General features: G+C 39.2%; 4 protein-coding genes across 19 annotated transcripts in view; 1 reads left to right on the top strand and 3 right to left on the bottom strand.

Moving 5' to 3' along the window:
• Window positions 1-348: 348 nt before the first annotated feature.
• tcn2 (transcobalamin II) lies at window positions 349-4,244 on the bottom strand. The gene is made up of 10 exons (XM_029439896.1): window positions 4,131-4,244; window positions 3,737-3,803; window positions 3,097-3,286; window positions 2,804-2,973; window positions 2,210-2,362; window positions 1,630-1,802; window positions 1,355-1,529; window positions 1,084-1,258; window positions 857-975; window positions 349-764 (listed from the first exon to the last, which is right to left on the bottom strand). Exons 2-10 carry the CDS (start codon window positions 3,792-3,794, stop codon window positions 703-705), a joined length of 1,275 nt encoding a protein of 424 aa, XP_029295756.1. The 5' UTR covers window positions 3,795-3,803; window positions 4,131-4,244; the 3' UTR covers window positions 349-702.
• Window positions 4,245-4,390: 146 nt separating this feature from the next.
• On the top strand, window positions 4,391-7,762 carry ccdc117 (coiled-coil domain containing 117). Of its 6 annotated transcripts, none has more exons than XM_029439897.1 (6): window positions 4,391-4,903; window positions 5,180-5,369; window positions 5,506-5,556; window positions 5,651-5,920; window positions 6,472-6,618; window positions 6,768-7,762. In XM_029439897.1, the coding sequence occupies exons 2-6, from the start codon at window positions 5,227-5,229 to the stop codon at window positions 7,009-7,011; spliced, it is 855 nt and encodes a 284-aa protein (XP_029295757.1). In that variant the 5' UTR covers window positions 4,391-4,903; window positions 5,180-5,226; the 3' UTR covers window positions 7,012-7,762. The 6 variants fall into 6 exon arrangements, with proteins under 6 accessions (XP_029295757.1, XP_029295760.1, XP_029295759.1 ...); XM_029439900.1 differs by having other exon boundaries at window positions 4,393-4,903; window positions 5,250-5,369; XM_029439899.1 differs by having other exon boundaries at window positions 4,394-4,903; window positions 5,253-5,369.
• A 288-nt stretch (window positions 7,763-8,050) lies between these two features.
• Window positions 8,051-21,982, bottom strand: LOC115013528 (trichohyalin). Of its 8 annotated transcripts, none has more exons than XR_003832808.1 (30): window positions 18,968-19,065; window positions 18,422-18,497; window positions 18,220-18,326; window positions 18,071-18,125; window positions 17,860-17,982; window positions 16,423-16,920; window positions 15,871-15,954; window positions 15,681-15,776; window positions 14,493-14,600; window positions 14,307-14,388; window positions 14,044-14,188; window positions 13,825-13,917; window positions 13,622-13,734; window positions 13,390-13,516; window positions 13,173-13,295; window positions 12,408-12,521; window positions 12,045-12,275; window positions 11,908-11,970; window positions 11,718-11,807; window positions 11,397-11,486; window positions 11,132-11,314; window positions 10,890-11,021; window positions 10,564-10,796; window positions 10,330-10,456; window positions 10,168-10,251; window positions 9,870-10,078; window positions 9,687-9,713; window positions 9,422-9,497; window positions 8,847-9,299; window positions 8,051-8,751 (listed from the first exon to the last, which is right to left on the bottom strand). XR_003832808.1 is itself a non-coding variant. In XM_029439887.1 (30 exons), exons 3-30 carry the CDS (start codon window positions 18,486-18,488, stop codon window positions 9,075-9,077), a joined length of 3,705 nt encoding a protein of 1,234 aa, XP_029295747.1. In that variant the 5' UTR covers window positions 18,489-18,497; window positions 19,096-19,282; window positions 21,863-21,982; the 3' UTR covers window positions 8,051-9,074. The 8 variants fall into 8 exon arrangements, 7 of the variants coding, with proteins under 7 accessions (XP_029295747.1, XP_029295744.1, XP_029295749.1 ...); XM_029439887.1 differs by lacking the exon at window positions 18,968-19,065 and adding exons at window positions 19,096-19,282; window positions 21,863-21,982 and having other exon boundaries at window positions 8,051-9,299; XM_029439884.1 differs by having other exon boundaries at window positions 8,051-9,299.
• The window catches only part of osbp2b (oxysterol binding protein 2b), a 44,478-nt gene continuing 39,443 nt past the window's right edge, over window positions 19,808-24,842 (bottom strand). For all 4 annotated transcript variants that reach the window (XM_029439892.1, XM_029439894.1, XM_029439893.1 and 1 more), the window contains one exon: window positions 19,808-24,309. In XM_029439892.1, coding sequence (XP_029295752.1) covers window positions 24,167-24,309 — 143 coding nt within the window. In that variant the 3' untranslated portion in view covers window positions 19,808-24,166. The remainder of the gene's footprint in view (window positions 24,310-24,842) is intronic.

Below are 24,842 nucleotides of genomic sequence, written 5' to 3'. Positions count from 1 at the left end.
TTAATCTTGCACTCATGCCACTCAATCAAGTAACTTTCCAAATTGTAAACTATATCAAATGTCAGCTTTAAGAAATAACTAATTTCCACAGGAAACAAAGTACTGTATGTTTGGATCTCCATTGGCACTAGATTGTCTTACATTAATGCAAGTGTGACAATGTCAATTAACATTCAATCATCCATAATAAAAGTGCTTGACTCACATGCAATAACAATCTAATTGCACAGTGTTATTAGCTCTGTTACTATGTAAGGAAACCTAATGTGATCTAATGATTTAATTAACTGTCACTTACTCATAATTCATATTTTGTTTGAAAAAAACCCCCACAAACTTACAGAAAAATCCATTATGACTTTTTTAATTTGTTTAAAAAAGCACAATCACGCTCTGTGAGACATTTGAATAAACATTTCACACTCATTTAACAATGCATAATTTAAAAAAAGCATTACAATTTACATCCTAAAGTTAGTATATTCACAGCAAGGTCTGTGCAATTACTTCTAAATTACACTTTTAATGCATAAATTCTATGAAACCAGTTCGACCATATATTCACAGTTGATGGCATCTTAAGTATAATACATTTAAGTATAAGCACTGGTTGAAACAATAAAATAATAGAAAAAAGTTGATCTTGAAACTTGATCTGTTTTCATCCTCATTAATCACTGTTGCATCAGCAGTAACTGACTCTCAGTAGCTTGTGTTTTTGATGGTGATCTTTTGCGCCACCTCTAACTTGAAATCCTGGATACCTGAGGGAGAAAAAACAGTTTTTTATTTTAACAAAGTGAAATTAAAGCTGCAAAAAGGGAATGCTCTATTTACGTGTAATATGTGTCCTCACCTTGACTGAGCGCAGTGCCTTCAGAGGAGAGGTGCCAGTATCTGCGGTCGCTCTGTCTGGCCTGCTCTCCATTCACCGCACTTAAGAAAGGTCCCCACAGGCTGGACTGCGTCTCAAACCTGCCAAACAGCATCAAATATTACTCAATGAAGGCAATCACAAAAAACAAAAAAAATGTGAAAGCTAAAAAACACTAAAACGCACAAAAAGACATTAAATGAACTCACGTGAAGCCATCATTTTTTCCCTTGAGAAGTTTAAGAGCCACCAACAGAGAGCTTCCCTTTGGCGCTTTCACAGTGTAAACAGCAGCTGCTCCGCTGGACATCACCACCTCCACCTTCACTTTGATCTCGCTTGGTAAAACCACCACAGGATCTATGGGCTCCAGCACCAGAGTGTCTAAAAGAACGCACACACCATGACACAAACAGTGACAATACAGTAACAGCTTGAAGTCATGGTGACCACAGGGGGTAGAAACAATGCTGTACATACCATCTTCATTGAGGCACTCCTTGTTTTCAACCATCAGGTAGGATTTCTGCTGGAGAGCTGGCAGAATCTGAGATATGGCCATGGGGTTGTGGTATACGTTGTTTCTGGCGTCCGTCCTTATGGCCTCCATAGACGTAGCATACTCTGCAACTTGGCCACCCATTGCCAATAGGGCCTTTAACACAACAAATATGTACATTTAAGATGCAAAGATGTAGTTATGCAATGTTTCAGACAAAGGGAGCTTAAGAAAATATAAGAAAAAAGATCCTTACTTGAACTGCGAGGCCTGTGCTGAACTCATTGCCGATATGACAGTCGTCCCTACGAGAGGCCAAGAGCTTCAGCTTGATCTTTGTAAGGGCTGCGTTGAGCTCATCAGCGCTCTGCACATGACAACCAGCGTCCTTCACACACTGGAGTGCCATTCCAGCCATGGCATAGGTATCTAGGGAGAGAAAGAAGAATACAATATGTATATTTGACATTCAGACAGGAGGGAGAGGTTAACTTCAAACATGAAAAACAGGTTGTACCAACAAAAGTTACAGGATTCCTAACATTGTGGTGGTGACAAAAGAACGGAGTCTAAGGTACTGGTAATGCACACCTTCATTCTGACCTCTTTCTGTGAGATGACCTACTAGTAGAATTAATCTCAGGTAACTTGAATTCATCCGTCTAAAATATGACTTTAGATGTAATGTAAAAACAGTACATGTTTCATACTATCTCACTTGTAGTTGTAAGTACACTGACACGAGGAGAGTAATTGACATTCGTTATCATAAGGATTGGGAAGCATCCCTGCCTGCACATCATCTAAAAGAAAAGAAATAGACAGGTTACACTCACCAGTACTCTCAGTGTCTCCATGTTTGAAGTAATCATGTACTGCAGCCTTGATGAGCTTGTTGCTGACATGGTTGTTGACCCTGATGCCGCTCGCGCAAAGAGCGAGCACACCCAGAGAGTACTGGTAATAGTTGGTCAAAGGTCGTAGGCTGACTGCGCAAAGGAAAGGAGAAATAAAAATAAAACAAATTATATTAAAACATGACCCCACGTTTATGTTCAAAAACTTTAATTACTTTAGTTTCTCCTCATTTCAGTTTAAATGGAATTAATCAATAGTTGCTGTAATGACTGAAAAGAAATTGGCGCTGCAGAATTTTTTGTCAAAGTGCAACCTAAACACTCAAATTTAATTGAGACATATTCAAGAGACATCACAACTATAAAGCTAAAGTAGAGTTAAATTAACACATTTTTTACTGAGCCAATTCAGCCCAAGGTATTCCAAACTGTTTGCTTGTTCTTTTACATACATTTTCCTGGATTTCTTTTTTGAAGCAATAAATACACTAAATATACTTTGAACTCATTTTGTAGCACAATAAAAAACTGTTAAAACTGTTGGCCTCCGAAAAAGGTCAAAGGACAACTTACAGGCAATATGCTCTTTTTCTTGTTCCATCTGCTTCTTTAGGTGCGTCAGCAGCGTCTCACTCTTCTCGTTGGTGGTGAAGGTGATTGTGTTGAGGTCGTAGCAGGAAGACTTCAAAGCCAGAGTGTACAGCGCCATGATGCCGGACACAGGCTGGCCATTAGTGAGAGAGCTGAGAAAGACATAGGAGACTTAGACTTAGATTCAGGTGAGAACATCATGGAAAAAGATCAGCTCAGTGGACCTACAGATTTAAAATAGCATGCCATTTGTTGTGTTGTGTGCAATACAGTACCTCTGAATGTCATTGTGCAAATCATTTTTCAGTTTATTCAGGTGTTCGCTCTCCTTGGCAAGGTTGTGGGAATCAGAAAGCCGTAATGCCAAGTGGACACTGGGATTGGGGAGTCCTTCCTGCGTCTCCAGAGAGCGAAGGAGATTCTTATTGAGAGATAGCTCCAGCTCACTGTTGGCTGTTTCATTATCTGGAATAATAAAAATTAAAAACAGACAAACATTTTTTAAAGTAAAACTCACTTGCTGAGATCAACATAAACTTTCAGAGTATTGCAAAACCAGAACTGCAGCATCAGCAGTCACAACAAGAGGAAACAACGAATGTGGAGACTTAATAATTGAAAGAGGTTTCATTGCTATGATCAAGTTCTAAATATCTTAATGTCCCTCCTTGAAATGTTGCCCTCATCACTGACCAACATGGCGCTATCACTCTCTTTTGTCAATGAGCAAACAATATGAAGGCCATTCAAATAGTGAAGTAGATAATTGCAAAATATGTGATTGTCCAAACCAGTGATTCAGTGGATTTGTAAACTGGGTTTTTCCAGTGTTAAAAACGGATTTAGTAAGGCCAGTCAGGGTTTTTATTGATTGGTGATAATGGATTTATACTATATAAATATAAAAATACTTACCACATGGTTTACCAGTGGAAAAAGCCAGTAGGCCTGTGATTATTACCAAAAACAGCATTCTGCGCAACCTGGTGGATAACACAAACAGTGGAAATAAATCAATATAATCGCATAAAACGTTAAAGTAACAACACAGATATACTGTAAAAAGGGAGAAATCAAGAAACTTTTCTTAGCACGAAAGTTGTCACTTATTTTCACTTATTTGACAAAGGCAGATACACAGATGTCAAAAAATAAATCTGAAAATAATTGTAATATACCCTTTGGAATACATGAATAGTAGTAATCTAATAGTCTATTTAGCGAGTTTAGGTAAATATTATAAGATCCTAATTAAAACAGTATCACAGCAGCTTAGTCATTAGCGTGTAACATTAAACAACAGTGTCTTACCTCCTCAGAAACGACTGCAGTGTGAAGAATCAGAGTTGAGGAAGAACAGAGGCTGAGATTACAGTGTTTTGTTCACTGTCACATGACAGTTTGAGACGACAAAGCGATGAAATAAGCAAGAGGGAAGTTTTTTAACACGAGCTGTGAGCCGGACAACAGGATGTTGGGGGCAACTATCTTGTCAATCGCATATACTCTTCGGTAATACGAACATAGAAAACAAGAGGATTGCTTCTACCTATCCTGCTTTACACAAATCGTCTTCCGGTCAGTAACGTTACCTGTGTCGGACTCGGGTTGATTTGAACTAATGCTAGTTAACGTAGGGAGCTACAACGGATGCTAATGCTTTAACAAAAACGTCACTTTGTTAACGTTGCTTGTGTCCCACCGACTGCTTAACACAAACTTTGTAGTATGTTGTTTGTCCTCAGTAACTACAATTCCCACAATTCACGTAACGTAACGTAACGTAACACACGCTCTTTCTGGAACCTTGACGACTCTTCTGGCGTAACTTACTTTTTCAGAATAGCTAGCTAACGTCAGTTTGACCCAGCCTACCATTCAAGCAGTTCACGCCACAGGGACCTTTTATGTGGGGGCTATTTCTGCTTCAATGTGGTATCAATATTGAGTTAGTAAGACTTTAAGCATGTGAAGCCTGTTGCTGTGTGCTAATGGCATTATCTCAAAGGAAAACGTTGTGAACTGACGGACGATAGCGAAACATCAACAACAAAAACACGAAGGGGCAGTGCATCTGCACAGGTCGGTCTACAAAAGCTACAACTAACGTTACATGTCTGGTTTAGTTATTCAAAGTTGTTATTCAGCGCAGGGATAAATCTGTCATTGTGTATTGTCGTGTCACGTTATAATAATAGACAGTTTTACCCGTAACGCTATACTAAGAATACAGTGGCGTGGTAGCTAGCGAGATAATCAGCCAGCTGTCCTCGTGTAAACAGATTTATAACTTGTACGTCGTGGAGGTTTAAGAAAATGGCTTTAACGGTTTATCTGATCGGTATCACTACTTTATAGTTATCTATCCGTGTGTCTCTTCAAATCATTTCACCGGCTGGACCACCATGCATCATCCTGCTCCCACAAGCAGTGAACTGGGGTTTCTGCCAGCCATGTATTCATTTTCAGGCCCCACAAGCCTTCCTGAATTTGACCTCGGATCTCCAAGTACGTCCCGCCATCTACAGAGAGCAACTCTCTCCAACAAGTATGTAGTTGATGATTTGGGGATTGTAAATTCCCTCCATACCGCTGTCAGAATAACAGTGGCAACACATGAAATATCTTTTTAATCTTAATCTGGCATGTTGTATTTTAACACATCTGTCCCAAATGTCCCAAAGCAGCTGGGAGACAAGATGCCTCAGGAAGCACAGGAGGAGAATTGATGATGAGTAAGTGAGAGATGTGCAGAATAAGCAGTCTTACTTACCATTTAACAATACTTTGAGTAGTCTCATATGAATAAATATCTTAATGTTATCTCAGGGGATGCAGTGCCAAAAGGAGGAGGTTAATGTTCGGGGCAGAAGTGGATGTTTCAGAAAACTCAAACACGAGCACTCATGACTGGCCAACAGCAAATAGCTGCTCTCCTCTGCCTGCACAGAGAGCCAGCTCTGACCTTCCACAGCGCTGCCCAGAATCTCCGAACTCGACTTTGCCACAGCCCTCCGCCGCTCTGCCCCGACCTGAGCCAGAGAGCTCCTGCATGGAGATAGAGGCAGCTCAGAGGAAACTTCAGGAGATCGAAGACAGGTGTGCAATATGCAGGGTGTTGAAAACCACCAACTATTTGACTGATCACCTGATGATTTGACTGAAATCCTACCTCTTTTTGAGTCTATTCGAGCATGCATTTGTTGAGAGGAGGGGTACACCCTGGAAAGGTCACAGTTTTATTACAGTTTTTGATTAGGCTAAAGTTAGTTTTAAATAAATACTTAATTCAGGCTTTTGAATACTTTAGTGTCTATCATCACTTACCAATACCAAGTAAATGTTGTCTTGCTGTGATAATTATATTGCAATTAATTTGCACATATCACCCATCCCTGTATAAGCATATACTGTATAAGTCAGCAAACTGTTTCAGCCAAATCTTAAAGGCACAGTGAGTAGGATTTGTCGGTGGCGGCTTTTAAACATAACATTCAAAGTTGGCACCTCCTTCCTTGTTCAATTAGCTTTTTAGCACTTCCAGTTCCCCTGTGTTCCTAGTTTGCCATTCAGTGGTAGTGACGGGTTTAGAGGTTGTTATCACATGAAAAGGTGAAATCAACACATACTGTGATTCTTATGTATCACAGAATAACGCTGGAGGATGACGATGAGGATGAAGATCTTGATGTAGAGCCAGCCCCGAGACGGCCAGTGTTGGTGATCTCTGACAGTTTGAAGGAGGGTCTACAGCGCGGCATCAGTGACATCCTGCCGCACACAGTAGCCCAGTCTGTGTATGTTCTCTTCATTTTGTTATAGGAAAGTTTAATGTTTGATGAAGCAACATGTCTCGTGTTCTGCTGTTTCCTCCTTGAAAAGCTCTTGACACATTTTTCCTTGGTGTTTATTTTTGTCTCGCCTGCTTCTTCCTCGTACCTTTTAGGAGCCATTCCTGCATGGAGTTGGTGTTGTGGCGGCCACCAGACGATCCCTTCTGTCGGAAGCAGAAGGGTTCATTACAGAAACAGCGTAAACAACAGACAGTATCTCGGCAACCTCCGACTCGGTGTCCATCTCCCACCCCTCACGGTCCCCTCAGCCCCTCTAGTCCACCTGCAGACACACACTCTTCTCCATACAGCTTTCCTGTAGCCCATAGCTCTGGAGAGGAGGACATGGAAATGTAATGGTGCTTGATAATTGAAAAGCATGCCAAAGTAAAAGACTTGAAACAAAAGACTATAAAGGACTCGGAACCACTTGAAATTGGTCAGTTTGGCAAGGCCTGTTGGCTTTACATAAATATTGTGCTGTTTGTGCAACACGTTTTGGTTTACAGTCACTCAGTTTAGGGTTGTTTTTTTTAGAATCCCATACAACTATATTTAAAATGTAACAATAAAGCTGACATAATCTAGTTGTATTTATTTAATTCTCCGAGACAACTGTCATGATCTCAAGACTTTGACAAGTTCTATTTGCAGCCTTACGTTACCGATTTTATATAGCTTACAGAATGAACTTTTGCCCTCAGATATGAGATCAGTTGTACAGCATTTTGCCAAAGCCTGACCAACACCGATGTACTGTACATAACTTTGATCTTTGTTAAACATTAGTGTGCAGCACTTGCATTTTGTACAGTTTTTATGTTCTTCAGGGCATTAACAGGACACTAAATATTGTTCCTGTGCGTTCACCTTTGCTCACAGTATGACTTCCTGCTTGACTCCCGTTGTGGTAGAAAGATTATCTTCCTATAGTGTTTAGTAAGTACGCCATCTGTGAGCTTTGAGAAATTTGTAAAGAAGTTATGGAAATGCTCCTTTTTATATAATTTGATTGTATTTTCATATATATATACACAACCAGAATTGCAACCAGCCATGGAGTGTTATGATCTCATGTTTTTAAATAAACTCTTTCATTGTCCAGAGATTATAAATGACAGTTGGTTTTCCCTGGATTAAATTTAGCTGGAATTCAGTAAAAGTGATCCCCTTGTTGGATAAACATTGATGCGTTTATCATAACACAGTATCAAGAAGAGTAGGGTTCCCAGGATTAACCCCTGTGGACAAGTGACCATACATATACTGTATATTGAAAACAATTAGCTAAATATGATTTTAATCAATGAACTATTAGGTTATCGAGTGCAACAGCCTCCAAGTTGTCACACAAAATTAATACAAATAGTGTCCAATGCCATTTCAATTAGAGCCATGTCATTTATTGTCTTTATTAGTTCAGTTCGGGCCGGCTCAGAGTACAAGACTGATGCTGACGATTGTTTACTTAAATAGGGAAATAGTTGTTAAATAATAGGCACTGGTCCTACTTTGTCCTTTTAAACATTTGATAACACAGAAAGAACGGACAACACAAATACTCCAGCCGGCTGAAACACCTTGTGAACACAAGCATGTCAAACAAAATGAAATGAACAGACAGCATGTGCGATAGCAGATATGATTAATCTGGTGTCAATCTCAGTGAATTATGTTATTAAGATGAGACATTTTAACTAAATTAATTAAGATGTTAATGACATACTTCTGTTTGAACTTGCCAGAAATGTTCAATTATACAATGTACAATTTAACATATTGTAACATTTATAGTTACAAAAGAGACCCACCTCAGCTTCATGAGGTTCTTTGACATGCAGAGTTCATTGTAACCGTAACCCATAAAAGTTGACTTCGGTTGTGTCATTTGTCAGTGTGACCTGCTTGTTAATCGTCAATCTTAAACACATGTAACAGTAAATGATTCATTTAGGTGGCCACAAAAAAGAGCTTGAAATGCATTACATAATATAACGGTGTGTGTAACGCCGACAGTTGGGTTTCATGTCCTTAACGTAAAACTGTCCTAATTGTTGAGTGACTCTGAATCCCGGCAAAGTCTTGACCTTGAGTGATCTATAAAGGAGACACCAGTATTACATGTTTTAAATAATATTATGAGGACAAGCACAGAAATAATATTGAAATGTTAATGATACTGCCACATTTACAGTCGTTTTTTCCTCGTAGAAGTACTTTGACATATTTTGACAGGACTTCTGGAGGTGTTGTGCCTCTTACAGGGGACAACAGGTTCTTTGTGATGCTTCTTGTTCCTGTGGTGCTTCTGGAGGACAGTGCTCCATGTCATTAATAAATGTAAAGAAATGCAGTGTGCCTTAAGTACAAATGCCTGCAGTTTACTTGTTTATCACCACTGTAAGTGCAGCGACTAGCTCTTAAAACAATGCACCCACTGTGGTAAGATAAGATCCTGACAAATCTAAAGGGATTGTATTTGCAAGCGTTGGGCTCCAGGTGTAGGCCTGGTTTTCTACACGGAGCTGCTTGACTCTGCTCTGGAGGTAACGTAGAAGCTTAAATGAAGCCACGTCTGAGGGGCTGTGGGAGGCAGCAGAGTCCACAACATGGAGGGAGGGAGAGCAAGCTGAATTCTGAGCTACCTAAAGGGGAAAAGACAAGGTTTCTTTTGTCAATGAACAAATATAGAATATTGAATATCTTTAGGATGCGTATCTGTTAGAGCTACGTGTTCATGCTCACACAGGAGCAGTAAAACGTTTACCTTTGCACTAAGCGTCATCTCTCCTTCAGGCCTCTCTGACTCTCTTTGCCTCTCCTCTCGAGACTTTGATGGTTTTCTGGAAAACAAACAAGCATTTGACAAGTTGTTAGTTGTGAATAATTATAACTAAACAAAGGAGTTATAGGTTTACATGTACGGTTAATGTTACATCTATGGTATAAAACGCATATCGCAGTAAGTTGGGGTGAGATCATGCTTTTGAGAGGACAGACAGCTAGTTAGTATCTCATCAGAAACCAGTTACCTGCCCCTTAACAACTTTGTCTTGCACCTGTGGGACAGCAAACATTTGAGCAAAACTTAAATATGGAAAAGCAGAATATATTTAAATTTCCATTTCACGTTCTATTTCCTTTCCAAATAGTATAGAAATCACTGCTTAAAACAACAACAGCCTCTATTTTGACTTAGTTTGTTCGCATGTTACCTTTCCAGTTCAGCCGTCAACTCTTCTTCAAACTTGCACGACAGACGAGCTGCAGTCTGTTCCTTCCACTGAGCCATGCTCCTCTGAACCTGCCTGAGCTCCAGGTCTTTGGCCTTCAGCTGTTTGCGAAGAGATGGTGCCACTCCTCCCTCAGCTCCACCATCACACATATAAGGCCAGTTCAGACTGCTTAACTCCTCGATGTGCTCCTTCAGATGCAGACACCGTTTCATAATAATGCTGTGAGTGATGAGTCTGCTGTGTATGTGCACCGACATGAGATTTGTAGGTTTCATACCTGAATGAGACGCTCCTTTAGAGAATCCAAGGCTAGGTCTCTGTCCATCCTCAGCTGTTGCCTCTGAATGCTCAATTCTCGGTCCTGAAAAAAATACGAACTTGTATTCATGTATACATTTAACGTGCTGTATTTGCAAACAACAGGCAGTCTTAACTATACCTTGTCTTTCCTCAGCTGCTCAGTGGTTTGCTTCTGTAAATGAAGCTCCTGCTGTAGGTGGTTAATCAAGTGCTTCAATTGCTCTCTTCGTGCTCTCAGGTTTATAAGCGCCTCAGCTGCTGTAGGACTGCACAATACAAAAGGCATCAGAATTAGTAGCACACCATGTTGCTTACAAAGTATTCTTTCTAAACCAGATATGAATGTAAACCAGAGCAGGAAAGTATAGGATACCTGTCAAGTAGTTGCACAGAACTTTGTTTGGCTCCACTCTGCTCCATTAAGAGGTGTAGATGCTGGCACTCTGCTCCCAGCTCCTTGGCCCAGTGCCTGAGCTGCTGTTCCAACTCAGCTGTGATTTGGGTATGGCTGCTCTTGCTTTCTTCCAGCATCAGCCGAAGCCTGTCGGCCTCTTTCTCTGCCAGCTGAACGGCCTTCTCGAGCCCCAGCACTGCTCTCTGACTCTCCTGTGAGCACAGACCACACAATGTCAGCTCTTTTTACAGCAGCACGTCTCTTTATGTGCCTGCGAATGATTGCCTTCTGTGGTTTTCTTGTACCTGTGCCACCTGTCTCCGCAACTTCTGCAGCTCAGCCTGGTGCTCCTCTTTCAGTGATTTGTAAATAACAGCCATCAAAGACTCCTGTTCTCTTTGCTGTGCAGAGCTTTCACTCTCCATCTTCTGCACTCTCTTCCAGATACAAAGAAAATCATAAAAGAGAATGAAAATCAGAATACAATAAGAATACATTTCTGATTTATTTAAGATGGCAATGTTGTCATGGATGGGAGTCACCTTACAGTTTTTAGTTTCACCACTTTATATTGGAGAGCCAGAGCTTTACTCTTCTCTCGCTGCATCTCACTCCTCATGCTGTCCAAGCTCTTTTTATTCTGCTCTTCCAGTATCCCACAGTGCACCTGCACTGCTTCCACTTGTTCTGCCTCCCACCTCCTCCTCTCCTCCTCTATTATGGTGTGCACCTAAATGAGAGCATAGTGTGTATAACATGCAATCATGTTGCAAATAATATTGTATATTTTAGGAAGAGGATTATCAGAGTACCTTTTCCAAGGCTTGTAGATGCTGCTTCTCTGCCTCCTGCTGCTGCTGCTCCAGAGAATCCCTCAGCTTCTTTGCCTCTTTGTCTTTTAGCTGCCAGAATAGGAGAGGATCACATGAACAGTGTGTACTTACTCTACGTATAGTGCTATAATCATGAAGATAACACAGAAAAGTTGGGTTTTCATACCCACGAATGCCACACAAACTTAACACTACCTGCATTATTGTCAGTGCAGGGTACTTGGATAAAACAGTTCACCAAATAGTTTACACTTATATAGTGTAACAGTGGATTTCATATGTTTAGGGAAACATACTGACCTTAATGGAACTTTTCAAGGACTCAATGTATCGTGTTTGGGAGAGAGCTTGTTCTTTTAAAGCCTTCTCCTCTTCTGTCTGCTTATTAACCTGAGGACACGACAGCCAGAAGGATTGCTACATCATTAATCAAACTGTGATGATGTCATTTGAAAAATCAATATTTTAGTTTCGCAGACATGCGTGTAACCTTTTGGACGTGCTGCTCATGAGTCAAAGCCAATTCTTTTTTTTGCTGCTTCAATGCTGCTTCCTGGATAAAAACAAATAGGAACTGTAATGACTTGAAACACTATCGCTTGTAGACTCTTAAACCACAGCACTTACTATCATTCTATGAGCTTTCTCGTGGGCCTCTTTCCGTGCATTGCAGTGCTGGGTGTTCAGGTGTTGTAGCTCCCCCTTCAGTCCATCTCGTTCTGCTTTTAAGGCCCCGAGTTGCTCCTGTAAATCTAGCAGCTGCAGCTCCTTCTGGGCCAACATCTTCTCCTGAGTGCCCACTCTGATCTTGCATTCTCCCAGTTCACCCCGCAGCTCGCCTACTTGGAACTCCTCTGCCTGACAGAGAGAGATACACCAGAAATAGAAGGGATAGTTAGAACATTTTGATAAACACAAACTGGATGTTGACAGTGTGTCATTTGCTTAATAGATACATATTTGAATTGAAATGCTGTCATCAGGTGCCACCTCAATCTGATTCTTTTTCTGCCTCCGTTTCTCCTCCAGACAATCACAGCTGTTCCTCAGTAAGCTCTCAGCCTCGGTGACCCTCTTGAGCTCCTCACAGGTCTCCTCCAACTTCTGATCCGAGATCACACGTAAAAACAAATCCAGAGATTTGAAACAGAAATGGAAACCAAAACAAATGGGCCTACCTTCTCACTGTAGTTTCACTCAAACTATAAAGAAAACAGCTAAACTAAAATTAAACATTCACAAAATAAGCTGGTAATAAACATTAACATGTTAAACACATAATCTGTGATTCAAATATTAACTAAAGGGTAAAAACAGGTTTAGAGCCTGCCATCACACCGTGTGGCATGTTTTTAATAAACGTGACAGCTTATCAATGTTTGATGCTGCAAATGTTTGTTGACATTACAATAAAATACTCGGTATATTTTTTGTTATGACCTTTTGGTTCAAACATAACCTATTTTCTTCATAAAGTAAAAGTCATTGAATACATAAAATAAGTGTCCCTTTAAAATCAGCATTATATATATATATATATATATATATGACTTGCTGAGAACGTTTCTTTTTTATTTCCTCATCTACAAACATCACTGACATCAAACCAAAAAATAATGTAGTAATTTACAATGTTTTATTTATAATTTTTATAGTTTGAACACTGTTATAATGACATGAAATATATTTAATCTTGTAAAGGTTTATAATTGTCATAGTTATAATTATAGATATAAATAGGTATTAACACAGTACTTCTTGCATGGACTCAAGCTTCTCTCGTGCACGTCGCTGTTCAGAAAACAGTTCTGTTTTGGCGTTATCCAGCTGTCTTTCCATCTCCTCCCTCTCCAGCACTGACATGAAGACACTGCCGGGCTGTGATAAGAAAAAACCCCTGACATTAAAACATGTAAATGACTGAACACAGCCAAGCATTGCCATACATATTGCTTGATTCAGGTTTCATTACCCTCTCCAGGAAGGCTCCATCCTTCAGAGTCTGCTTACATTGACTCAGGGTTGCAAGTTCTTCTTCCAGGTCTCTTACCTCGAGGATACAGGACTCTCTCTGCCTCTGCAGCTCATGCAGCTGGCAACTACAACACAATTGCTATCCTTTATACAGCACAGGATTATGTTGATGCAATGTGATGTGACCATGTTGATGTATACAGAGTTGTATAATACTGTTTGTTTTATACCTAATAGAATCCTTCCCTGCCCTACTGTCTCTCAGCACAAACTCCAGAGTCCTCTTCTCCTTCTCCATTGTTGCCGTCTCCACAGTCAGTCGCTCCAATTCCTGCGAGGCATTCTGGGACGTATACCAAAAACTGAGTATTGGTGAGACTTCTGTATGCAGTGTTCTGATAAGCTACTGGATATATAAGATGCTACACTTTACCTTTCTTCTCTGTTGAAGTTCAGAGAGGGAGAGCTCAACATCTTTTAACTGAGTCTTCTTCTTCTGTAGTGTCTGCTCCTTTTTCTCACATTTCTAAACCAGACACACAAATGATGTTGCATACACATGTTTACAGGGAATGTATAAATTTGACATGAAAACATTTCTCAAAATACTCTTCATATGATACTTAAATACACCGGGAGAAGTCATTCTCACTTGTCTGAGTGTAGAGAGACGCTCTTTCATCTTTGCCCAATCAGATTGCATCTTCTCGGATGTCCTCTCAGGCCTGCATCTCTTGCTCCTGCGATTCATTTCCTCACCTGTGTCCTTCTCATTGTCCTCTAAAGAACACACAAGTCTGCGATACACAAACATGCAATGTACCAGTCATAAATATATGCAAAAATAATCATTTTAAAGTTGTACACAACACTGAAGATAGACTAAAATGTTTTTTAATGTTGCATGTGATTTACCTGCACAGCTCTCTCTTATTGCGCTGTGCTTTACGGACAGAAGGACTTCTGTTATGTACTTTTCCATGAGAGGAGCTTTGGCCTTTGTAAACAAAGAAAAGGCAAATTTGTTGACATTTAAAGATTAAATTGTTCTCACGTTACTGTGGACTCAAAAAAGGAATACACAGTCCGATCTTGCTTTACCTGATGTAGAACGAGGTTTACTTTCTTCCTGTGTGTGTGTGTCATAGTCACTGTGGTTGGTACAGCAGTCATCCATGCCTGTGACAGACTGAATGAGAGCGCGCCATCCTTGGAGGGATCCCACAAACTGTAGTTTCATACATATTCTTTTGTATTCTTGTTATTTACAAGCGTCTTTGAGTTATTTGAAAAGCGCTATACAAGTCTAATGTATTATTTATTATTTTCTGCTTCAAATAGTTTGTTTTCCAAGCATTATCGTGATATTTTATATATGTTGAATTATACACACATCACATAGGTGCAAAGCTATTGAAAAACATAACGCATGCTGCTTACTCCATGCCACAAAAGTTAATTAAAGACTACGTTTCTTCTTGGATCTTTGGGAGGTCAGAAAGCTCAAAAAGTGGAAACCACACCCATATTTATACATCATGCACACCAACAGGCAACAAGCTCTATGATGGCAGCTGTGGCTCATCCAAAACACCAAGGGTGATAAAACATTTGATAAATAACAATTCAATAACTTACACAAAAACATAAAAACTTCTCTTCTCTTTTAAATTGGAATTATGAATACTACAATCTCCGGTCACAGGACGTTTTGCCTTTTGTTGTTCCTTAACTCAGAACTGAATTGGGAAAGAAGGCTTTTAGATTCTCTGCACCTACTGCATGGGACAATCTACAGATTGATCTTGAACAAGTTTAACACTATGGTGAAATCTATTGGGTCCAGGATGTCTGTGTGCAAATGTTTTATATGATCATTTGAATGTACTCAAATGTATACGCTCTTAGCTAGGTCTCCCTTGTGAAGAGATCCTTGAGCTCAATGGAACAAACCACATACAATAAAGGCTAAATAACAAAAACATACATCAATTTATAAACATATCACACCTACGTTCTGAAATATTGCATTTAGTTAGAGGAAAAAAGGAGAGACATGTGCTGCACAGAAATTGGGTCTTACCACACCCTTCTATAAAAAGTTATCTAGAACAAATGTGAATAAGGAAAAACTTTAAGCATTCTGACCTGATGAAAATCCAACTAGGATCAAAACATATGTAGTCCTAAATCCACTTTGTGGCATGGAGAAGTGTGCAGACGTCATTTTATGCATCAACATGTTTTAAATGACCCTTGCTTCCCGTCAAATGTTCTGCACTCCCTCACCTGGTCTCCTGTGAATATGGTGCCTGACTTGCTCTGTGCAGACTGAGTCAAGGTCACTGTCAATGGACACAGAGTCAAAGCTCCAAACAGGCACTCCTATAAGAGAAACAAGCAGATGTTTGAAGTGGAAGAATTCCCTGGAGGATTAGCTACACTGCGAGCAGGTCACAGTGTCATCTGTGTGTGGTACCTGCCAAACACTTGGCCTTAGGAGAACAGCTGTGGTTCATCTGTGGGGTTTCATGTTCTGTTACAACCTCGGTTCTGTGAGAGACTGAAAGAGTAAATAAAAGGTGTAAAGGGCCCATAAAATGGAAATAAATGAAAGTCTAGATGCAGGTTATTATGCTGTAGAAGCTGCAATGGATAATCCACTAACCAAGTGCTGGTACAAACACTATACTCATTGTACTTGTACTTCAAGTATTCCCTATGGATGGGACTTCAGGATAGGCCATGGGGATCATTCAAATTACTCCCTAACAAAAATTGAATGTGCTCTTCAAATTTCATTGTAATTAGGTTATGCATGTGTGTAAAGTTGACATTTTGGGATAAGGGTACTGCAAAAGATCATGTCAAGAATGGAAAGGTTTCATCCTCTGAGGGTAATGAATGGGCTCAGTTAAATTTCAAGGCAATATGCCCATTAGATGTAGGAAGAGGAAAGTTCTGCGAGTTAGATTTAATCCTCTGGGCACTATAAATATCCACAGCAAGAGTGTGTAAAGAGAGTACTCACTGCTGCTATCATCACCAAGCATCTGTGGTGTGCTGCACCTCTCAACAGCTCCTGCTTTCTCACTGCGTGATGTATTTACTACATAGCGGTCATAAACACATTTCTCCAGTTCCTGTCTTTGACAATATTGAGTCTCTGTGTGTCTTCTGTTGACATTAAGAATACTGTGTCCCATTTGTTCACTCTGGCAAGTGTCACAGTCGGATATCTCTGTCCTCTCAGCCACTTCTTCTTTGTCTAGTTGCTGCAGATTACTCGTTGGCAATGCCAATTCGACAAAGCGTCTGACAAAGTCCTCAGTGCAGATGCTGTCTGAAGGACGGTGGATTTCTCCTGCCATCCTTCCCTCGTTACAGGTGTCGCCAAGCAGCCTCTCGAGCCTCCATATGACCTGCTCCCTCTGAGACTCTATTTCCTTTTTGTCTCTTGTCCTTCTGTCTAATTTCTCTTTAGTTTCCTCATGAGTGACAGGACCTTCCTGGCAGCCTGTGCTCCTCTCTGGGGGAAAGAGCAGAGGAGATGGGGTGCTTTTGTGTAGGGAAAAATGTTGTTCCTGTTGCACCAAGGAGTTAACACGTTCATATAAACCGTTTCCAGTACTTTCACATTTGATAGCTTACATTTGATACACTACTCGGCCACTTTATCCCAATAAACGTCTCTCAGGTTAGGAGTGACAACTTGTAAAAGACTACTGGTGCATGGGAACTAGTGGCATCTCAGGAAATACGTTCGGTTATCAATGCTAGTGCTGTTAGCTTAAGTTAGCGATTTCAGTGGACATCTCAGCAGTTAAATGTGGAAGTGAGATGTGAAATATATTTAGTTTTTTGTGTGCATTTTTCCTGTGCAGCCCTCAATCATAGGCTGGCTCCATAAATTGGCACTCAGTCATCAAAACCTTGGTAGCCCTGATGGAGTATGTCATAAACAATGTCATAAAAAATGTCAATAAAAAAAGTCATGGTATACTATATCATAAATAAAATCATAAATTCATTTTTTTAAGTCATAGTATAATACTGCATTAAGAAATGTCATAGTATAGCATGCCATGATAAAAAGAATTGTAGAAAATGTTAGTATAATATGCTGTAAAAAGGAAATATGTTCTGTTTTATGTGTGCACTTCCTTTGCAGACCTCAATTATATATTGGCTTCTATAAATTGTCAGCACCAATACAAACCCAATTAAGACTCCTGGTTTAATATAATATTAAACTGGTTACTGAGCATACACATCTTATGCATTTCACTTGTGGTTTTTTTTATCTGTTCTAACTCAAGCACATACAGTATGTTGACACAAGCCTGGTGAAAAGCAGTAGTTTTTATTTATATTACTGCAGGTTATTTTTCTAACAGCCTAAAAGACAACCTATAAACAGTTAGAAATCACAGTTCCTCCTGTAATGATACTAGAAATTAAATATTACCTGAAGTTTGCTCGATTGTCGGAGTGTGTATCAAATCAAGACAAGACATGGGTGTGTCATTTGTTTGAGTTGTGCTCCCAAACCCTGTGTCTTTGCTCAGAGGTTGACTCCACCTGAGGGAAGCTAGAAAATTATAATAATTAAAAAAACGTTTATCACCTGAAAAAAACAAAATCTCAAATTTGGTATAAGGAGTGTGGTATGGCATTACCTGCATCATTGCAATCACGCTCTCTGGAAATTGTCTGACGTTTCTGGGGTTGGATCTGTATTCATTAATAACACTTACTACTTGAAAACTATATTCCAGATCACACATACACACATACATACATTATGAATATAATGAAAATCACAGACCTGCAGCTGACCAAGCTGAGCATCAATAGCATCTAGGAGGAGGTCACAGTGGTCCAGTTTGAGAGGAGGAGAGTCCAGCCCAGACACACTGCTGTTGTCATTGAGATCTGTGAGTGAGGGCAGACAGAAGGGTTAACAAGACTAGGTGCAAACTCCCAATAAGGTGAGATGTACACCACATAGATGTACTTGTAATAAAAACCTGTGTAAAGAAGCTCATCTGTGTCCTCTGCGTCTTTCTCTGCTCCGTCATGGCCTCCGTCAGCCATGTTCTGTTGCTGAAGACAAACATGCAGACACTCAGCAGACACTCAGCAGACACAACATCCCTAGTAGTACCCACCATTAGTTATGGCTGACTGGGCAGTCATAAAGGGAGTGGGGGGTTTATGTTGCTCAGTTGTCCAGGAAACCATGGCAATTTAGCTTGTTAGTAAGCCTGCTTTTCACTAAGAAGACTATAAATTCCTTTGCCTTCCTGTCTCTCCCACTCCCCAAAATGTACATTATGTTCAGGAGTTGTACAACTTTAACACTGTAGCAGGAATTATCCTCTCAAATGTTTAGCTAGCCATGACTGAAATGCTTAATAGCTGTAGTGTTAAAGACACTAAGTTTTCTAAACCCAGGTTACCAGAATCTCATCATTAAGCTTCTAGCATTAGTAGGGATTTCAGATTTAAAAAAAGGCACAGCTAACACAGTTCTTTAACACCACTAAAATAAACACACGGTTAACCTGACTCACATAGGGTAGTCTGTCTGCTTTAAAGTACATGTAGCTAGGTTATACGAAGACAAAAAAACAATCACATTTTAAATGACTAAATAATACCACCACCATTTAACTGCATCACACATCCATAACTTACTTACTTTCACGGAATAAACTTAAAATCTCGATGCTGAACTGGACTGTGAGCGCTGAAGCTCACACAGCTGCAGCGCGTAATTCTTGATTGACAGGAGCTTCAGTAGGTTGCCCTGGAAACAGCTACAACAGCTCGCGACCCACACAGGACGGCGAGCACCAGGAGGAGGCGAACTGCCGCGCGCACAGCGTCTATGTTAGCGCCAAAGAAAGCCCAGAAGACAGTTCAAGAGGCCAAAAGTCTGTGAAAGGGTCTAAATATTTGAATTGTCTTAAACACATACATACATACATACATACATACATACATACATACATACATACATACATACATACATACATACATACATACATACATACATACATACATACATACATACATACATATACTGTACAGTTATATTGTCTGTATTATGTTTCACAACATATTGGTCTAAAAGTTGTTTCAAAGCTTTCTACAAACTGTCATGTGGGAAAATATTAAGTAGGTCTACAAGGCTTACTATATTATTTTAACTACCTTTAGTAGTAATGGTAGTCTATTGCTGCAGTTTTGCTCCTTACAAAAACTGTTGAGGGTTATCAATGTTTTAACTGGCACTTTTTTTGTAATGAAAAACTGGCAAACAATGTCAGTCAATCAGTCAATGTCAATAAAATATGTAATTTAAAGCCATCCCATTTTTCAGCAGAAACAAAATAAAGCAGACAGATATCCAGTGTCAACAATAACAACTTTATTATTTTATTTTTTCATTATTGTGTCTTTGTCATTTAAAGACAATGTTATACAAGTATAAATTAAGGGAGAAAATACACAATTTAAAAAAAAAGAAGCAAAACCTCAGTTGATTCCGCAGTTACACCTGAATACACCTACGAGTATTTGGGGAGTAAAAGTAGTAGTCAAGGCAGGTCAATCACCTTTGACCTTCTGAAACAGGCCTCTGTTGTGATGCGTCTCATAACTTTTATCATCTTTCAGATTATTAACATCACCGTCTCACAACAAAGCCGTGAGCCCCATCCGAGAAGAAACAGGGATCTGTTTAGACAAGGCAAAAAAACTCTCCCCATCTTCATCAGTTTATTTCTGCCTCAAAACTGAGCAGCATCAAATGAGAAGGAAATGTGTGCCGCATGTGCACGCAAATCAGACTCATTATGCATACAAACAGTATGAAAACACCAACATAAGAATAATGGCACCCACGAGAAGGTAGAAATCAGAAAAGAAAAGCGTACAAAATAAAGCTAAAAAATCACACCTTAGTGAATTAAGTGAGATGAAATGAGTAACAATGAGAGGGGGTTAACATGAGAACGCTCCCAGATAGGGAAGGCAGATGAAGAGTTTGTTTTAAATCTACAGTACACTCTCCAAATACACTTTAGTTGTTTTTATCCCTTTCCGTTTGAGGCAGACAACTGTACTGTTGCAACACCAGCCATAAGCTAACACAGCTACACCTCACTGCGTTATTGCTACAGCTGCCCGTTACCGCACAGGCCCTCGCTGGGGCAACTTCAGTCGGCAAGTCCCCATCCAATACTGAGATCACGTTAATTGGAAATGTACTGATTAAAACCTATGATGAGCTCTCTGTTATCATTCAAAATATAACCTATTCTCCAATATAAAGTCATCTAAACACAATATATTTAGGTAAATCTCTAGTAGTCTTCAAATCGATCGCTGAGAAAGGAAATCACAGACTAACTCTCCATTTGTACAATTTGTTCACCGCCATTCGGCAGTGATGTCATGACTGTGCGTAATCATACAGAATTAACTGTACAATTTTCAAGCTAGCAAAAATGAAACATCTTGCTGCATCAGTTTCCATCCTTAAACGTGACACCTTTGATATGATTTTAGGTGTACACAGCCTCTATCGATAGCTAGTATCTATGTACACACTAGATGTTTGAGTTTATGTGAAATAGATAAAGAGGGGAACCAAAGCGGTAAATTAGTGAAGTTTAAGGAATAGTTAGACATTTTGGAAAATATGCTTATTTGTTGATTTTTTGTAAAATAAAAGTGAACAAGTTCATTTCCAAAAATGTTGAATTATTCTTTAAGCATGTCATTCTGGACGAGAGTTTTAGTGATTGATCAAACTGTGCTCATGACAACTACAGAAAAGCATGAAAACCTTTTATGTAAATGGTAGAAGAAGCATCTTTTGTGCAAAAAAAAAAAACAATCAATCATCATTCATTTCATTATCAAATCATTAATTCATGGAAAATCTCACATTTTTACATTTTACCAGATCATCTTGTCATACTGAACATCTCCTTTACTTTGTGAATGTTTTTTCTTATTCAGTGCATTTTAAATACATCTTTATGGCCTGCACATCAGAGGAACTGCCAGATGTGTTAATCTGTGAAATCACTGAACCACGGTTACTAATGTGCTAGTATCAAGGACTCTATAAAAAATATTTTCAGTGTGTTAAGACAGTTTTTGGAAATATAAAACAAGAAATCTGCAGCCAAATTGAGGGTGTCTCAGAGTTAACATCCATCTTTGCAGCATCAATCTGGATTAAAAGTTAAAATTACAGCAAATCCTTCAGTCAATTTGTTTTCAGATTTTGACTGTACTGTAGAGATAACTTAATACTCAGATTAGTATAATTATTCTTCATTTTACAATATCATTCTTTTATCACAAAATATTCACACAAATAGAATAAACAGTAGATACAATACCTCCAGCCTTGAATTCTACATTCCTAACAATAATTAGAAAATAATTACCAACTGGTTTTCAAAACTCTTGTCTCCGTAGACGTGTAGTGCACAGGTCAGGGGACACTTTCCCTTGTTCAGTCAATTAAAAGCAAAAGACTGAGGGGAACCTTCGTAAGCTGATCCCAGATCAGCATGTCCATAAACACTGAATGAAAGGACTACACATGTGAGCTGTGTTGAGTCTGGAGCGGCAGCTGCAGGGAGTCATCTGTAGCTGGAGCTAATTACACAGAGGTGTGCTACAGGAACCAGCCCTGCCTGCTTATATAACCTTTGACCTCCTGTCAGCTGAAGCCACTCTGGACTCCACAGAGAGGCCGCTCCAGTATCACGTAGCCTACTGTAGTCCACCTGGAAAACGTCTGAGCTACAAACTGATGGAGGCTGTGGAGCTGGTGCAATGCACACTATAGAAATCAACTTGTTCCTATATGCACTGGGTGTTAATCACTGAAAGTCTCAGTGCTTTGGTGCAGACTTTTAATACTCTGTATGACCACTGAGAATGATGTCACTGAAAATGGTCACCAAGGATACAATATGTGTTGCTATGGGAGAGCACCAGAGGACAAGGTGAAGTACATGTACAGAGAGAAATTGTTCTCAACATCAACACAGAGATATGTACTGATCTATGATCTACCACAGTGGAAAGTGCTTATTCAGTTCTTTGATGGACATTAGAGTGATATGAATGTTTAACGTGTTACAACTAAAGGACACACTACTGCAGAACTTTACTAATCAGAATTACAAATGGAAGATGTCTGAAGCATGTTTAGATGACGAAAATGCATTGAAGCATAGAGGCAATTCATATTCACAAGATGAAATGAATAAGCAGCCATAGTATCTCTACATGGACTATAGTCTACTTCACTACTTTACAGACTGCAATTTCTGGAGGGAAACTCCAACATTCACACCAGACAAAATATATTTCTGCACTGCTGCATATTTAATCAGTTCAGACAAACCAGCCTCATCTGTGTAAGAAAGATGGTTTGCCCAATCAAATGTTACCTGTTGGTTTTAGAGACTCAAAGTGTTAACAATTAAATAAATAAATAAGACATTATGCAGTAAACAATCACATTAATACATACAGAAAAAATATGTTAAATAAACGTACAATTGTGAAGTAATCCAATAAGCTTTTAAAACAAAGCTCGTTATTATTTATAATATATATATATATATTATTTTATCCTGCTTATTTTTACGATGACAGAGTTTATTGTGATCCAGAATTATTGTATTTATTTATTATTTATTCTTATTTTAAAATGTCCTTTTTCTCAGTTTCTCTCGTTTTACCACCACTTTAAAAAGGAATTATACAATAGCATAATAATAATAATAATAATAATAATAATAATAATAATAATAATAATAATAATAATAATAATAATAATAATAACAATAAATAAATCTCACTTGCCACAAAATATTGTGAAAATAAGCAGCATGAAATATGTCATACGATATAAAGAGCTGAGTATAAAAAATATATTGCATTATTTCACAAGGTCGTGGTTAGGTCACCTATTTTGTCTGTAATTATTTATATCAATGTTTTTTTTTTAGAATGTCTCATTTATTTAATACATTTTGAACACTTATTGTCTGCATAATAGACAGAACATTTCAGACACCATTTTCAGGCCGAGCCTCTTTCCTAAGCAAATAAAAGGGGCAAATAATGAGCACCTGAAATCATTCCTGTGAGGAAAAAGAGAGAACAAATTTAAGATTTATAAAATAAGTCTGGTATAATATCAATTGTGCTGAATAAAACGAAGGATGAGGACACTTTTTTTGTAACCCCTGATATACTGACATGTGTATTCAACACTGTTTCTCTGTGCCCGTTTATGATTTTTGTCCCTGTTAGTTGTCAGCCTATTTTTGTGAGCTTCTGTGATATGGGTTTCTGTCCAATTGATAAAAACTCTTAAATGGGGTGAACACAGAAAAGTGCATTGTGAGAAAGAGTTATGGAGCACCTGATTTCAAGAGTGAATAGGCGCCTTTATTGTGTGGTGTTACAACTCTAACACCACCTCACATCCACACATTATCTATCTTTCTGTATAGTGTAGGATTCAGGGAACACCCCTGCTTTTCCCCCAAAAACAGAGAGAGAGAGTGTACATTAGGAGGTAATCCGAGAGTTTGTGAATCATACACATTCTCACTAAAAGGTCCACATGGTGCTCATAAGCCAGCTACGCCCCATTGCTGAAGGACCAGAGGCAGAACAGTTCCCTGTCCGATGAGGTTAGGAGTGATCCGGGTTGAGTTCCTGGGTTAGAAGATGTTAGGACACATGCTCCAGTCTTGTCTTTCCTTCGCCTCCCAGTAACCTCCCTTGTACACAAAGTTTGTCTCTCCCGTGACTGAGTTCCTCCTCTGGTGGAACCACAACGGCTGGTAGCCTTCGTATTCTTTCCCTGTGGGAAGAAGCACAGGTGTTGCTCAATCGCCGTCATTTAAAAATCGCACTCTAGTAGAGAAGCCACACTTTCAGGCAATTCACCGAGCGAGCAATTTGCCTTCATACATATGCATATACAGGGAAATCAATCAATCGCTGTGCACTGCATTTGGGATAGCTCAAAATGTGAAACCATTTAACTGTGAACTCAAAAGTGTCAGTGAAATACAAAGGAGCACAATGTGTGGACCTGGATTGATCATAGTGAAGGGGGACATTTTTTATCACAGTTTTAGAACTCCCTTAACTGAATAATCCATTTGTTTCTTAATATCGAAACCAAGTCAAAAGAGGGAGAAAGCTTAGCAAACAGCTCATGTTGTTGTTCCCTTTATAAAAACATCATGTAGATTTAGCTCAGATGAACAAAGCATCAGTGCACCAGAAAAGTGCCCACAAGCATTCGAATAGACAGGACGATGACAATGCAGTTCAAATTAATCACTTGCTAATGTGGCTTCCCCATAGCACGTTAAGAATAGTTGTAGA

The sequence above is a fragment of the Cottoperca gobio genome, chromosome 9, assembly GCF_900634415.1.
Source record: "Cottoperca gobio chromosome 9, fCotGob3.1, whole genome shotgun sequence".
Taxonomy (NCBI): Eukaryota; Metazoa; Chordata; class Actinopteri; order Perciformes; family Bovichtidae; genus Cottoperca; species Cottoperca gobio.
The sequence above is the reverse complement of the archived record's forward strand: the minus strand, read 5'-3'. Positions and strand labels throughout refer to the sequence as shown.

What these genes read in the sequence shown, in the direction of transcription:
- tcn2 (XM_029439896.1), bottom strand. Translation starts at nt 3,794, where the DNA reads ATGCTGTTTTTGGTAATAATCACAGGCCTACTGGCTTTTTCCACTGGT. An exon ending in AGAAAAAGAGCATATTGCCT is followed by an intron (nt 2,363 to 2,803) that starts GTAAGTTGTCCT and finishes TCCTTTGCGCAG; the next exon opens with TCAGCCTACGACCTTTGACC. An exon ending in GGAAAAAATGATGGCTTCAC is followed by an intron (nt 976 to 1,083) that starts GTGAGTTCATTT and finishes GCTGTTTGGCAG; the next exon opens with GTTTGAGACGCAGTCCAGCC.
- ccdc117 (XM_029439897.1), top strand. Translation starts at nt 5,227, where the DNA reads ATGCATCATCCTGCTCCCACAAGCAGTGAACTGGGGTTTCTGCCAGCC. An exon ending in AGGAGGAGAATTGATGATGA is followed by an intron (nt 5,557 to 5,650) that starts GTAAGTGAGAGA and finishes ATGTTATCTCAG; the next exon opens with GGGATGCAGTGCCAAAAGGA. An exon ending in CACACAGTAGCCCAGTCTGT is followed by an intron (nt 6,619 to 6,767) that starts GTATGTTCTCTT and finishes CGTACCTTTTAG; the next exon opens with GAGCCATTCCTGCATGGAGT.
- LOC115013528 (XM_029439884.1), bottom strand. Translation starts at nt 18,997, where the DNA reads ATGTACTTTAAAGCAGACAGACTACCCTAT. An exon ending in AGAAAAAGAATCAGATTGAG is followed by an intron (nt 12,276 to 12,407) that starts GTGGCACCTGAT and finishes TCTCTCTGTCAG; the next exon opens with GCAGAGGAGTTCCAAGTAGG. An exon ending in TTGACGGCTGAACTGGAAAG is followed by an intron (nt 9,714 to 9,869) that starts GTAACATGCGAA and finishes GCTGTCCCACAG; the next exon opens with GTGCAAGACAAAGTTGTTAA.